Source organism: Rana temporaria, chromosome 11 (genome assembly GCF_905171775.1).
Source record: "Rana temporaria chromosome 11, aRanTem1.1, whole genome shotgun sequence".
Lineage (NCBI taxonomy): Eukaryota > Metazoa > Chordata > Amphibia > Anura > Ranidae > Rana > Rana temporaria.
The window spans coordinates 105,726,692-105,742,297 of NC_053499.1; the positions used below are offsets into that span (position 1 = coordinate 105,726,692).

The 15,606-nt window shown below is 44.4% G+C and overlaps 1 protein-coding gene across 7 annotated transcripts in view; it reads right to left on the reverse strand.

Moving 5' to 3' along the window:
* DUS2 (dihydrouridine synthase 2) overlaps positions 1-15,606 on the reverse strand; it is a 901,714-nt gene that overhangs the window by 842,169 nt on the left and 43,939 nt on the right. For all 7 annotated transcript variants that reach the window (XM_040328788.1, XM_040328789.1, XM_040328790.1 and 4 more), the window contains one exon: positions 5,819-5,864. In XM_040328788.1, the coding sequence (XP_040184722.1) occupies positions 5,819-5,864 (46 nt within the window). The remainder of the gene's footprint in view (positions 1-5,818; positions 5,865-15,606) is intronic.

Sequence of the window (15,606 nt, forward strand, 5' to 3'; positions counted from 1 at the left end):
ACAACTGGGGGGGTCTGTAGTGGAGAAGGATCTGGGGGTTTTAGTTGATCATAAGCTCAATAATGGCATGCAATGCCAAGCTGCGGTTTCCAAAGCGAGCAAAGTCCTTTCTTGTATTAAGAGAGGTATGGACTCCAGAGACAGAGATATAATTTTGCCCCTGTACAAATCATTAGTAAGACCTCATCTGGAATATGCAGTTCAGTTTTGGGCACCAGTTCTCAAAAAGGATATAGGAGAACTGGAGAAAGTGCAGAGAAGAGCAACCAAACTGATAAGAGGCATGGAGGAGCTCAGCTATGAGGAAAGATTAGAGGAACTAAATCTATTCACTCTTGAGAAGAGGAGAATAAGGGGGGATATGATCAACATGTACAAATATATAAGAGGTCCATACAGTGAACTTGGTGTTGAGTTATTCACTTTACGGTCATCACTGAGGACAAGGGGGCACTCTTTACGTCTAGAGGAAAAGAGATTTCACCTCCAAATACGGAAAGGTTTTTTCACAGTAAGAGCTGTGAAAATGTGGAACAGACTCCCTCCAGAGGTGGTTCTGGCCAGCTCAGTAGATTGCTTTAAGAAAGGTCTGGATTCTTTCCTAAATGTACAGAATATAACTGAGTACTAAGATTTGTAGGTATAGTTGATCCAGGGTAAATCCGATTGCCTCTCGGGGGATCAGGAAGGAATTTTTTCCCCTGCTGTAGCAAATTGGATCATGCTCCGCTGGGGTTTTTTGCCTTCCTCTGGATCAGCTGTGGGTATGGAGTTGGGTGTATGGGATTTTACTGTGTTTTTTTATTTTGTTTTTTTGTGGTTGAACTGGATGGACTTGTGTCTTTTTTCAACCTGACTAACTATGTAACTATGTAACTATAATGCCAGCATATTCTTAGCCCCCGAGTGCATAACTTTACATTTATCAACATTAAACCTCATCTGCCACATAGTCGCCCAATTAGACAGAGCATTGAGGTTGGCTTGTAAATTGGAGACATCCTGTAAGGACGTTATTCCACTGCATAGCTTGGTGTCATCTGCAAAGACAGAAATGTTACTTTTGATCCCAGACCCAACATAATTTATAAAGATATTAAAAAGTAAGGGTCCCAACACTGAAACTTGGGGTACACCACTGATAACCTTAGACCATTCAGAGTAAGAATCATTAACCACTACTCTCTGAAAGCCTGTAGACTTTACCTTACACATGAGCCGTGTGTGCGGAACTGTATCGAATGCTTTTGCAAAATCCAAGTATACCACGTCCACTGCCACCCCTCTGTCCAAGGTTTTACTTACCTCTTCATAAAAAGAAATCAGGTTTGTCTGACAACTTCTATCTTTCATGAATCCATGCTGTCTGTTGCTTAAATAGTTTTTTTTCAGCAAGAACTCGTCTATGTGGTCTTTTATTAAAACGCTCCAGTATCTTCCGAACTATAGAAGTTAAACTAACAGGTCTATAGTTACTTGGTAAAGACTTTGTTCCCTTTTTAAAATATAGGCACCACATTCGCCCTGCGCCAATCCAGTGGTACTATTCTAGTCATTAAGAGATCAATACTTTTAGGATCCGTGGGTGAATTCCATCAGGTCCAGGTGCTTTATCCACCTTTTTAAACGCTCTTTTCTTATGGTTTATAGCTTTTTTAACTTTGACCATGAGCCACATAGGTTTTATTTTTAGCCCATGGGAATATACTTTGCAGTGAGGTCCCAAACAGTCTTTTTTAAGAATTCATATTTCTGTTCTGTGTTTCTCGATGCCAATATTCCCTCCCAGTCTAGGTCTTGGAGAGCAGCCCTCATTCTTGGAAAATTTGCTCTCTTGAAGTAAAGTGTTTTTATCTTTCCCGTATGTATTTCTTGCCTAAAGCGAACATCAAATGAAATCATGTTATGGTCACTGCTACCCAGGTGTTCCTTTATCTGAACATTAGTAATAAGCTCTGTATGGTTTGAGATTACAAGGTCCAACAGAGAATCATTCCTAGTTGGGGCCTCAATAAACTGGACCATAAAATTGTCCTGTAATAGGTTTGTAAATTGTTGCCCCTAACTGTCCCAGCAGTGCCATTACTCCAGTCAATTTCTGAGTAGGTAAAATCCCCAATTATTATCACTGTCCCAGCCCTTTCCATCTGTGCAAGGAGCTGAGTCTCCACCTCCTCGTTAACATTGGGTGGTCTATAACAAACGCTAATGATTAACTTTGAACTACGCACATCTATATGCAGTTCCACCCATAAAGCTTCCGCCTCATCACACTCTCTATCAACCAGGTCCTCTTTCACACTTGCTTTGAGATCACTTCTCACATAGAGACAGACACCTCCACCTTTCCTTGCTCCCAGAAAACTTCCAGATACCAGAAGACTGCACAGCCATTCACAAAGCGCAGCCACAAGGCTCTACAGCCGGTTTCCCTTTGTCAAGATTCCACTGCTAGGGACCCGAAGCCCAGTGAAGAACAGGCTAGGTTAAGGACAGCGCTGGGCCCCTGGACAGGTAAGTGTCATTATATTAGGGCTTATGTACGCAGGGCAGTTGAAAACCTTTTCTGAACACTGGAAACTTGACAGCTGGAAATCAAAGGTGAAAAACGTCAGTTTTACAGCTTTTACATACCGAGTTTATGTGAGTTTAGCAGCAGTTATGAGCATTTGAAATTACAAAAGCTTTTTAAAGATATCAGGAGATCCTCCTAAATGCCCACAATGAAGGAAAAACAAGCAAATTATTAACTATTTCAGCCATTCTGTGACAGAAGAGAAAGCAGCAGCAGAGAGCAATGTGCCTGTAGATAGCTTTTTTTTATGTTTTCATTATGGATCTCATCATGAGCATGTGTAAGGAAATGCTCCCGATGTTGCTGAGGCTCTAAAGACATAGAAAATTGTGTGAGAGAACCAGAGTTTGTCGCTACTGGACTCTGTGGTGAAATTTACAGGTGATACTCGAAAAAATTTAATATCGAGCAAAACTTTATATATTTCACCAATGCAACTTAAAAGGTGAAACCAATATATGAGATAGACTCATTACATGCAAAGCAAGATAGTTCAAGCCATGATTTGTCATAATTGTGATGATTATGGCTTACAGCTCATGAAAACCACAAATCCACAATTTTAGAAAATTTTAATATTGTGAAAAGGTGCAATATTCTAGGCTGAAAATGTCCCACTCTAATCAGCTAATTAAGCCATAACACCTGCAAATGGTTCCCGAGCCTTTAAATGGTCTCTCAGTCTGGTTCAGTAGGAATCACAATTATGGGAAAAGACTAAATGACCTGACAGTAAACCATCATTGACACCCTCCATAAGTAGAAACGCACTAAAACCAGCGCTCATGGCTCTCAAACAAATATAAACTTAGTACCAAAAATTGTAAAAACAATAAGTCAATTTATTGGTTGCAATAAAATATGATAAGTCCAATCCAAACACGAATAAAATAATAGTCCATGTGATCAATGCAAATAGAATAAACAGCATAGACTACAATATACAGTCAGTGATGGTATCATCCAAAATCCAGAGAGCACAAAGGGTTAAGGCTTCAGGACTCAGAGAGCAGCTCCTATGGTGAAAGGAAAACACAGTACCTTAGGGCTTCTGTTCCCTAGCCCGCAGCAATCAATGGTGAAGAGGGGGTGAAGGAATCCTCAGACGCTGACAGCGCTGGCTGGGACTGTAGCACGGCTGAGACAGGGAAAGAGCCACACACGTCGTCTCCGTTCCTCTGAGGGGGCGACTGTGACGGACTTTTATGCAAATATCAAATATGCTTCAGTCTAATTCTCTCCCTGCTAGTTTAATGCTGTGTGTTAGATGAAAAGGTGATTTCATGTGTGACTCATCTCTCTGTGAAGACAGTTAATATGTTAAATAAGGCTAGCTTTTGAAAGGCCTTTAATTGTGTGATAACACTGTCTAAAATTTATTGATGCTCAGAGGTGTGAATAGGTGTCAAGCGGCATGCAGAGACGAAACGTCTGCCTAGGAAACTCAGTGTGTGAAGGTGGTTTGTTTGATGCCATTAATTAAGGAATGTGCAGTGATTAGACATGATAATTATAGGCCGGTGCCGACCTGTCTAGAATGTTGTAGTAATTAGCCTTAGTGTGTGATTGGGGGGGTGGAGATCTCATTGTTGCTTTAATGCCTGGTACTGTATATAAAGCTGAGAAGAAACCATTAAAGTCTGTCTTGTTCCAGCAGTAAGCGTGACCCATGTGTGGCTTATTGGGTGATTTCCAGGAATATCCCTCCTCGTGGAATATTGGGGTGATTTTCTTTATGGGGAGAAGGGAAGACTTTGACGGGGATATCATTCTAATACCATCACAATTGGTTGGCAGCAGCGGGATTTTCCCTTCTACTCTCCTTTACACCCGGATTCCAAGCAGACACTGGAAGAACTACTGGAAGTTCGTGGAAGGATTGCTAGCAACAAAACCTTGCTGAGATCTGGTGTGGAATTTCTGATCAGAAGTGGGATTTTTGAATACAAGTGGAAGAGTTAAAAAACAGGATTTGCTTTTAGCTGCTTTTAACTGTTTCTGCTGCAAGTGTTCAATTGTTTGTCTTTTTTTCTCTGACACTTTTTAAACAGCTTTTTTTTTTTTTTTTTTTCTTTCTGCTAATTAAGGGGAGTGTTTAATTGTTAACAGGTGAGTATATAAGTGTCTGTAAAAACTCCATAAGAGCTGGCTCCTTGCAGAGATCTGGTGTGGAATTTCTGATCAGAAGTGGGATTTTTGAATACAAGTGGAAGAGTTAAAAACCAGGAGTTTAAAACAAGAGTTAAGACAGGAGTCTTCTAAAACTGTAAGTATCATCTTAATCTTCATACAAGTAATTATATTGTAACTGGGAAATGAGTGCTAGCAGGGTTGAAGGTTTTGCTCAGTGCACAGCGTGTCACATGTATGCAAAATTATTGCAACCACACATGTGAGGTATCGCCGCGATTGGTAGAACGAGAGCAATAATTTTAGCCCTAGACCTCCGCTGTAACTGTAGATTTTTTTAAACGTCGCCTATGGAGATTTTAAAGGGTAAAAGTTTGTCGCCATTCCACGAGCGGACGCAATTTTGAAGCGTGACATGTTGGGTATCAATTTACTCGGCGTAACATTCTCTTTTACAATATAAAAAAAAAATTGGGCTAACTTTACTGTTGTCTTATTTTTTCATTAAAAAAAATGTATTTTTTTTTCCAAAAAAAAGTGCACTTGTAAGACCGCTGCGCAAATACGGTGTGACAGAAAGTATTGCAATGACCGCCATTTTATTCTCTAGGGTGTTAGAATAAAAAATATATATAATGTTTGGGGGTTCTAATTAGAGGGAAGCAGATGGCAGTGAAAAAACACATTAGAACTGCTGTTTTACTTGTAATGCCAACGGCCACCATAAGATGGCGCCAGGTCACAGAAGGAAGCTTGGGCCTTCACAAGGCCGCAAAGCCGCTGCCTTAATTATTGGCCATCGCAGGAGGTGGGGGCACACGGACACACAGGATCCTGTGCCTCCGTGCACCCCCACCTCCCCGCTGCGATCAAGGTCACAATTTCTTGTCGCAATTGCGACCGGGCATCCGGATTTTGTCGAGTCCTGCAGTAACGTACAGTCCTGAACATGATTTTTCTGCTTTCAAATAAATGCCTGTAACCTTAACCGCCTCTAATCTACTATAAACAACTGAGTATACATGTACTCATAAGATAACATATGGGAGATTTCAGGGGCTGCTTAAAAAAAACACTCAACACAAGCCACCAGTTCGGCATTCTTGATCTTACCATTTACAACTCGTTTACACTGCAACATTTTTATGTCGACAAGCTCCTAAGGGAAAAAGACAAGAAAAATAAGGAATAAGATTAATATACATAGCTCCAACAAAATAAAATAGTTAGAACACATATTACTGTACAAATAACTGTAGACAACCTTAGATGTGTTTTTTGGATCATTGTCATGTTGGAAAAGTGCACGACAACCAAGGGGGCAGAGTGATAGCAACATCTTCTTTTTCAATACAGAGCAGTACATCTGTGAATTCATGATACCGTCAATAAAATGCAGCTCCCTGACACCAGCAGCACTCATACAACCCCACAGAAGGAAACTGTCACCATCATGTTTTACTGTAGGCACCATGCATTTTTCTTAGTACTCACCTTTGCAACGACATACAGTTTTGAAGCCATCAGTTCCAAAAACATTTATCTTGGTCTCATCATTCAATAGTAGTAGAGTCCCAGTAGTCTTATTTTTTCCGCATGGGCCCTGGCAAACTAAGCAGGCTTTTTTGTGCATGGGCTTTAAGAGAGGTTTCCTTTGTGGACAACGCCCCATTTTGTATCACTTCCAAAAAGCTTGATCCAAAATATTGCTCCTACAAGAGACCCATTTCTGTACTGGTAGTAGCTATCAATAGTCATTTCTACCAGACCTGACATCATAGCACCAATCAACAAGCTAAATCAAGGGGGACATCTATAGCCTTACACAAGTCTTTCCATCCCAAAGTCCGAGATTCCCTCATAGACGCCAATGGCCGATATGTGCTCCTCAAACTGAAATATCAATCTTTTTACAGTGGCTATGGTCTACAGTCCTAACCAAGAACAAGGTAATTTCCGGTCTGCGGTTCTTGACAGATTGATCTCCTTTGGGGGCCCCTGCTTCGTCTTGGGCAGTGATTTAAACGTGGCCCTCTCCTGTCTGTGGGCACATCCTCGAGTAAGTCTTCTACTGCCCATTCGGCCATGACGCATATTAAATCCCTTTTACATTCTGCACGATTAATAGATGTCTAGCGCACACAGCATCCCTTGGAATGGGACTACAGTCATTATCATAGTTGTTCATAACTCTTATGGTCGTATTGATTATTTTTTTTAATCCCAATCCCTCCTAGATGTCCCTATTCAAACATCCATTGGTCACCTTCTATGGTTGAACCATGCTCCGATGCATTTTGCATTGGAACATATGCCCAAATCACGTAGGGGATTTTCCCGTTGCCTAAATGATAGTTTACTCAAGGTAAAATAAATGATAAGCGCTTCAGATGAGTGACTCGAATCACAACAAAGGTAAAATACCAAATATAAGTGCACAAACACAATAGGTGACTAGACTGGAATATGCAAAGTGACAGCCAACTTTAAATATATCCAAATGTATGCAAAAAAGTGTAAACCTCAAATAGTGCAAGCATAAACCTCTATGCCACTGGAGGTGTCCAGAAGCACTGGATGTGCAAATAGTGTGGAAAAATTCCAAAAATATATATAATATATATTAGAGGTCGGCCGATATTTGGCCGTTTTTAAGTAATCGGCATCGGACGATTATTGTGAAAGCCAGGCCGATTCGCGGCCGCCAGCAGTACTGAACAGGGCCCCGCTCCCGCAGCATGTGAAATGAATCCTTTACCTGCGCGGCAGCCGGCCACTGTAGAAGAGAAGGGAAGGAGAAAGTTTCACTGGCACCGCACTGCACCGCCCCCTCCCCCGGCGAGCTGTAGCAGAAGAACAATAACATCATTAGCATGTGACAAGCCCGAGCCTCTGCTGCCTGACTAGTAACTCCCCCCAGCAGGAGATCGTGGCCAGCACTAGCTAAACTTCTCTTCCTTCCCTACTGAAGGGAGCATGCTGGCAGCTTGTATTTTTTTTGTGATAGACGCTGATGAGCTGACCAGACTATATGCATGCACCTAGCCCTATCAAGTGCATGCAGATAAATACCAGGAAGCAGCATGGATGGAGGGTAAGTCACAGAAATTTTGTGTGTGTTACTGTGCCCCCCCCCCCTGCAGACTTTATTTAAACTCCTTTTTAAAGAGAAACCTGGCTAAGGCTAACAGGCTGGCATTGAGAACATGGATGAGGATGACTGTGTGGGGATGAGAGTTACATTGTGAAGAGGATCCCCACAATGTAACTCTCATATCCACCCAGAGTCATCCTCATCCATCTTCACAATGCAACGCAATCATCTTCATCCCCACCCAGCACCATCCACCCCTCTCCAACGCATCCCCTGCACCATCCATCCATCCCTTTCCACAACACATCTCCACCCACGCCCAGCACCATCTATCCCTCTCCACAATGCATTCTCACCCACCCCTCCCTCTCCACAACGCATCCCCACCCACGCCCAGCACCATCCATCCCACTCCACAATGCATCCCCACCCACCCCTCCCTCTCCACAACGCATCCCCACCCATAGAAATACCATAGAAAACAACCTACACTGACTGCACTATGAAAAGAAATTGAAACATCATAAAGAGCAATTCCTGTGGACACTGTAGTCAATGTTTTTTATGCAGTAGTTTGTCGAAATCAAAAGTGTCTGGGTGCTAATGGTGACCACTGAGCACCTAATGTGATGCATAATTAAAAAATGACTTACAGCTACCCTTTGATGTTGATATAAATCTAGTAACAACATTTTTATGCATGCATTTTTCACGTGTGTACATTTTTTTGGGGTCCCTCTGTATATATCGTGTACAGGATGCTAGGGATGGTTCCTGAGTATTATATTTGTGTCGCTGCTGTTTGGGTTGTCACAACTAATGTTTTGACAACCCTTCAAATACGTGCGACTTAAGCTGGCCATACAATATACAATTTTCTTGTTCAATTTAGATTTACCATCAACTATGTAGTACAAGAGCCTGTCTGATTGCATACAAATTGAAAGTGTTTAGGTTTGAGCTCATATTATTTGGTTTTGGTAAATCTAAAGGAAAATTGTACAAGAAAATTGTTTTACATGTGACAGTTGTCCTTTATCATTGGTCAAAGTTGCATCCAAGTTGCACGCAAATTTGAGTCCCAAGAGGTAATCCCACCTGCAAGAGAGGCCTGATAAGGGCAGGAACAACCAGCAGATCAAGGAGATGTTTTGTGGCTTAATGAGAAGCAACTTGAACATCATTCATCAGCTCTTTATCAGCTTTGTTATACTGTATTTTGCATTTTGTACTGCTATGGTGATGTTTGCACCAACACAATTCTAATATTTCAATAAACTGTTGCATTTTTTTAAATTACTATATTGTTCATTGTAGTCTACCTATAAAATCCCACACCAGGGGGTACTTTTCATGTCCTATATAAATCCTAGGGATGTTGTTAACATATTTGGAGACATACTCTCTCCATGGTGGTTCCCCCTCTTCAATCCCCATATTAATATCAACACACACACATATAATATATATATTAGCAGGCAGTATTCAGTCCTTCCAATTCCCAAATTACCTTACAATTAAGCAATCCCAAGCATTCAATGATATAGTCCAGGTGATTTTAAAGTGGTTTCAGGCCTTGTACACACGGGCCAGATTCTCGTCAGGAAAAAAAAAAAAAAAACGTTGTTTTTCAAGACGAGATTCTTGGCAAGAATCTCTTGCCGCCCGAGTGTACACACAGACTTTTCAAAAGAACCGCGGTTCTTTTGAAAGGCAAGAACGCGGTGGCGTTATCGCGTACGACGAGCATGCGCTCGTCACATTCGATTCTGTCGCAGCCATCTTGCTTCACCCTACCTATGCCATGGAAGCTGCCGCGCATGCGTCAAAGTCATTTCGAGCATGCGCGGGTTTCCACGGCGACAGGCAAGTATACACACTTTAGGGTTTCTCGTCGGGAAACAGGCCGACAAGAATCCAGATGAGCGCAGGATCTCCATTTTTCTCGTCGAGATTCTGGCCAGATTTCCAGACAAGAAACCTGAAAGCCTCGTACACACGCCGAAAAAATCCGTGCATGTGTACAAGGCTTTAAAGGTTGAAGGTTTTTTTTACGCATCAGTAGCTTTTTACCATTGGCTCCTGTTGCTGTCAATCACAGGCATCACAGGAGGGAGCAGAGTTGGGGCTAAGCTTTGTTCTGTGTGTCTTATGGACACACAGAACAGGGCTCATGAGTTCCCCCATAGTAAGCGGCTTGCCATGGGGGCACTCAGAGAAGAAGAGGTGCCAGGAGGGCCGGTGGGGGATTGAGAATAGGAGAATCAGGGCTGCTCTGTGCAAAACCATTGCATTGAGCAGGTAATTAGAAGAGGTTTATTTTTATTTAACCTTTAATAAAAAATAAAATCAAAATTCTTAATCAAAGGGGAACTGGTTGACACTACAAAAAATTACACATATAACCTGGAAAGCCAGGTGTATATATATATATATATATATATATTGTACAGGACGCCATGGCTGGGTCCTGGAAGGACGTTATATTTCCCCTCTGTTTGGACTGTGGTGCCTTTAAGGGAACGGAAAGGGTTAATGCATCTGTCCAAGGAAGTAGTTTAAAGCAGACAGGAAGTGCAGGTGAGAGTGAAGGAGTGTAGGAGAGTCCAATGCATGGTGAATGGTGGACAAGGAAAGCTGTGGAAGCTATGAAAAGCTGTGAAAGGACTTGGCAGTGTCCTGCCTAAAAACCTGCTACTGAAGGACTTACCTGGAAGCTACGATAGCAGTTCTGAGATGTACAAGTCGGTGAGACTGTTATTTCTTTTGTTTTTGCTGCTGGAAGCCATTTAAGTTTAATAAACCTCAGTTTTGATTTAAGAAGCCTGTGTCCTGCGATCAAGCTGGTCCCCCAAACATTACACTGGTGCCCGAATGCGGGCAGGACTGAATAACAGGCATAAGAAGAGAAAAAAAAAAAGTTTTTTTCTTTTTGCATTGGACTTTATGTTGAACTGACATTTAAAGGGACAGTACATTGGATTTATGTCCTGGGTTAAAGCTGCACAAACGTTGAAAGCTGAAGCAATGGAGGAGCTAATTAAACAGCTGACCTTGGCTAACATGCAAGCGCAGACTCGCCATGAGGAAGCTAATCAACACCACAAAGAGGCGCTGGCTCTGCAGCAAGAAAATACTCGCCTGTTGGTGGCCCAGCAAGCAGCCCAGCAAGGGGTTATGCAGGCTCAGGTTACTGCCTTAAAGGAAGCGGTGCAGCGGCTGTCTCAGGTTCAGGAGCCAGCGGCTGTTGCCCCTGGCAACCAGGTGACTGTGAGGGCAAGCCATTTTTTACAGAAATTGTCCCTAAGCGATGATGTCGAGGCATTTCTTGCTACGTTTGAGAGGACAGCGGAGAGAGAAGGATGGTCTCAGGACCAGTGGGCCGGCCTCATTGCTCCTTTTCTCACTGGAGATCCTCAAAAAGCCTACTTTGACCTGCCACCAGATGATGCTAAAGACTATCAAAAGCTAAAGGCAGAAATTCTGGCTCGTCTGGGGGTGACTACGGCCGTTTGGGCCCAACGTGTACACCAATGGAAATATCGTCCAGATCGGCCACCCCGGTCTCAAATGCATGACCTGGTGCAACTAGTAAAAAAATGGCTGCAGCCTGAGGTGTTGTCCGGCCCCCAAATCGTGGAGCGGGTCGTGCTGGACCGATACCTGAGGTCCCTTCCAGATGACCTTCAACGGTGGGTCAGCCATGGAGACCCCAAAACCGCAAACCTCCTTGTTGAGATGGTGGAACGATATACAGTGGTGGAGGACCTGCTCGGACCTACCAAGCGCATAGGGCCTAGTCTGTCACGGCCTGTTCGACCAACTGCTGCCCTTCGAAAGGATGTTCCAAGGAGCCCTGGGACAAACACCCTGGAAGGCCAAGAGTCACTCCCGGTACCTCCTCAGCGTTCTGTTCCTGTTCGGAGAGGAGGGGATGTACAATGTTGGCGATGTCATTCCTGGGGTCATACCCGGACACACTGCCCACTGCAAGAGGAGCCCATGGAATGCGGGGTTCTTCGGAGGGGGTCTTTTTGTGCCCATAAAGTGTGCACCACACACCTCGACCTGGATGAAGAAAAGTTTGAGTGTGAAGTCCAAGTGAACCACCTCCCTGCCCGGGCTTTGTTGGACTCTGGAAGCATGGTAACCCTGGTTCATCCTAGAGTGATTGGGAAGATCGGTCCGGTAAGAAAAACTTTACGGGTGGTATGCATTCACGGGGACACTAGAGAGTACCCGCTCATCATGTTGTCTATCTCCTCAGCATGTGGCACTGTTACTCAAGAGGTGGGGGTGGTAAAGAACTTGGTGCATGATGTTATAAAAGGACGAGACTGTCCATTGTTTACAAAACTGTGGGAACAAGGAGAACAGTTCAGAGACTGGGGAGAAACTAGCCCTCCTGTTCCTGCTGCTGAGAGGGATAACCCTGAACTGCCAAACGTTAATGTGGACCCAGATGAGGAAAATGCTAATGATTGGGTTAATGGTGATGAAAGTAGTGTTGATACTATTGAGGATGTCAAGATATGTGGTCCACAGACCTACCAAAACACTAAGGGGGAGGAGCCTTTCCCACTTCAGATAATGCTGGGGGAAGAGGATGAGGAAGTGGCCTCTACCCCTGCGCTGCCGGATTTGGGTGTTCCCCAGGGGGCATTTGGGACTGCTCAGATGCAGGACCCCACTTTGGCCCATGCACGGGAACAAGTTGTAGTAGTAAATGGGGTTCCCCAAGAGCCAGGTGCGAATGAGAGGTGGCCACACTTTGCAATATATAATGAATTGCTGTATCGGGTTACCAAGGAGAGAGAAAATGTGGTAGAGCAATTGTTGGTACCCCAACAATATAGACGAAAGGTTCTGGACCTGGCCCATGACGATGTGTTAGGGGGACACCTGGGAGTTGAAAAAACGGAGGCACGGATCACCGACCGGTTTTACTGGCCAGGTCTGAAAGCAGAGGTAAAGAGATACTGTACCTCTTGTCCCACCTGTCAGTTGACCGCGCCGGTGACTCATTTTCGTAGCCCTTTGGTCCCTCTGCCCATAATTGAGGTCCCATTCGAGAGGATAGCCATGGATATAGTGGGTCCCTTGGTAAAGTCAGCTCGAGGTCACTCCTACATATTGGTGATTCTTGACTATGCCACCCGGTATCCTGAGGCGCTACCCCTGCGGAATACCTCCTCAAAGGCCATTGCCCGGGAATTATTCCAGATGTTTACATGGACTGGTTTTCCCAAGGAAATACTCACAGACCAGGGTACCCCGTTTATGTCAAGGGTTATGGCCGATGTGTGCAAGCTGTTCCGGATTAAACAGCTACGCACATCGGTCTACCATCCCCAAACGGACGGGTTGGTGGAACGCTTTAATAAGACCCTTAAGTCTATGCTCAAGAAAGTGGTACAAAGGGATGGGAAAGATTGGGACTGCCTGTTACCAGCTCTCCTGTTTGCTATCCGGGAAGTGCCCCAGGCCTCCACGGGGTTTTCGCCCTTTGAGTTGGTATATGGGCGGAGACCTCGCGGACTTCTTGACGTGGTTAAAGAGGAGTGGGAAAGTGAACCTGTTCAGCATAAAAGTGTCCTGGAATATGTCTCCCAAATGCAGGAAAGGATCCAAACCGTGATGCCGCTAGTCAAAGAGCATTTGCAAAAGGCCCAGGAGGCTCAACGACGGGTCTATAACAGGGCTGCTAAAATAAGGCACTTCCAAGTGGGGGATTGAGTAGCGGTGCTAATTCCCACTGTGGAAAGTAAGTTCTTAGCCAGGTGGCAAGGACCCTTTGAGGTTGTGGAAAAAGTGGGAGAGGTCAATTATAGAGTCCACCAGCCAGGCAAGAGGAAACCGTATCAGATATATCATGTCAACTTGTTAAAGCCCTGGACAGACAGGGAACCGGTGACCTCCCTGGCTAGTGCAAGACTTGAGCCTCAGGTTGGGGTGGAGAGTGTCCAAGTAGCAAATACCCTATCTAAATACCAAAGTCAGCAGGCAAAGGAGTTCTTGCAGAGAAATAAAGAGAAGTTTTCAGACTTGCCAGGGCTAACTAGTATCATAAAGCATGATATTATCACGGAACCTGGAGTCAAAGTTTTTGTCAGGCCCTACCGCATCCCAGAGGCTCAAAGGAAGGCCGTTTCAGAGGAAGTAAATAAGATGCTAGACCTGGAGATCATTGAGGAGTCGCAGAGTGAGTGGTCGAGCCCGATTGTGTTGGTACCAAAGCCCAACGGGACTCTGCGATTCTGCAATGATTTCCGGAAACTTAATGGAGGTTTCACGGTTTGATGCCTACCCCATGCCCCGGGTAGATGAACTTATCGAGAGACTAGGTCCAGCCAGGTATATCACAACATTAGACCTTACCAAGGGGTATTGGCAAATCCCATTAACTAAGGCTGCTAAAGAGAAAACTGCTTTTTCTACCCCAGAGGGGAGTTTTCAGTACAGACGAATGCCTTTTGGACTGCAAACTGCTCCAGCCACATTCCAGCGAGCAATGGATAGGATTTTACGACCTCATCGGGAGTATGCCTCAGTGTACTTGGACGACATAGTCGTTTTTAGCAGAGACTGGGAGTCACACTTGCCCAAAGTCCAGGCAGTACTGGACTCTCTCTGGAAGGAGGGGTTTACAATAAACCCTGAAAAATGTGCTTTGGGAATGGAGGAGGTGAAATACCTGGGCTATATCGTGGGTAGAGGGGTGGTGAAACCTCAAGTCAGCAAGGTAGACGCTATAAAGAGTTGGCCCCGCCCCCTCACAAAAAAGCAGGTACGTGCATTCCTGGGCATGGTGGGATACTACAGGAGGTTCGTACCCAACTTTGCCACATTGGCGGCTCCATTGACCGATCTGACTAAGGGCCGGAAATCGGTCATGGTGGAGTGGAATGCAGACGCTGAGAAGGCTTTTTTGGAGCTTAAGTCAGCACTGTGCCAACACCCTGTCTTGATAGCGCCCAATTTTTCTGAAGAGTTCATTGTCCAAACTGATGCTTCCGATGTAGGATTGGGAGCTGTATTATCACAGGTTATTCATGGTGAGGAGCACCCAGTAGTCTTCCTCAGTAGGAAGTTGACACCAGCGGAGAAAAACTACGCTATTATTGAAAGAGAGTGTCTGGCCATTAAGTGGGCTCTGGAGTCCCTCAGATATTACCTCTTGGGGAGGAAATTTAGGTTAATTTCTGATCATGCCCCTTTAACGTGGCTGAGGCAAGGTAAAGGGACTAATGCCAGGATTACCAGGTGGTTCCTGGCGCTCCAAGAGTTTAAGTTTATAGTGGAGCATAGGCCCGGGAGACTGCATCAAAATGCAGATGCCCTCTCCCGAGTCCATTGTTTGAGCTCCACTGTTGCCTCCACCTCCTTGGCGTTGGGGCACAGGGGGGGGATATGTACAGGACGCCATGGCTGGGTCCTGGAAGGACGTTATATTTCCCCTCTGTTTGGACTGTGGTGCCTTTAAGGGAACGGAAAGGGTTAATGCACCTGTCCAAGGAAGTAGTTTAAAGCAGACAGGAAGTGCAGGTGAGAGTGAAGGAGTGTAGGAGAGTCCAATGCATGGTGAATGGTGGACAAGGAAAGCTGTGGAAGCTATGAAAAGCTGTGAAAAGCTGTGAAAGGACTTGGCAGTGTCCTGCCTAAAAACCTGCTACTGAAGGACTTACCTGGAAGGACTATTTAACTGCGATAGCAGTTCTGAGCTGTACAAGTCGGTGAGACTGTTATTTCTTTTGTTTTTGCTGCTGGAAGCCATTTAAGTTTAATAAACCTCAGTTTTGATTTAAGA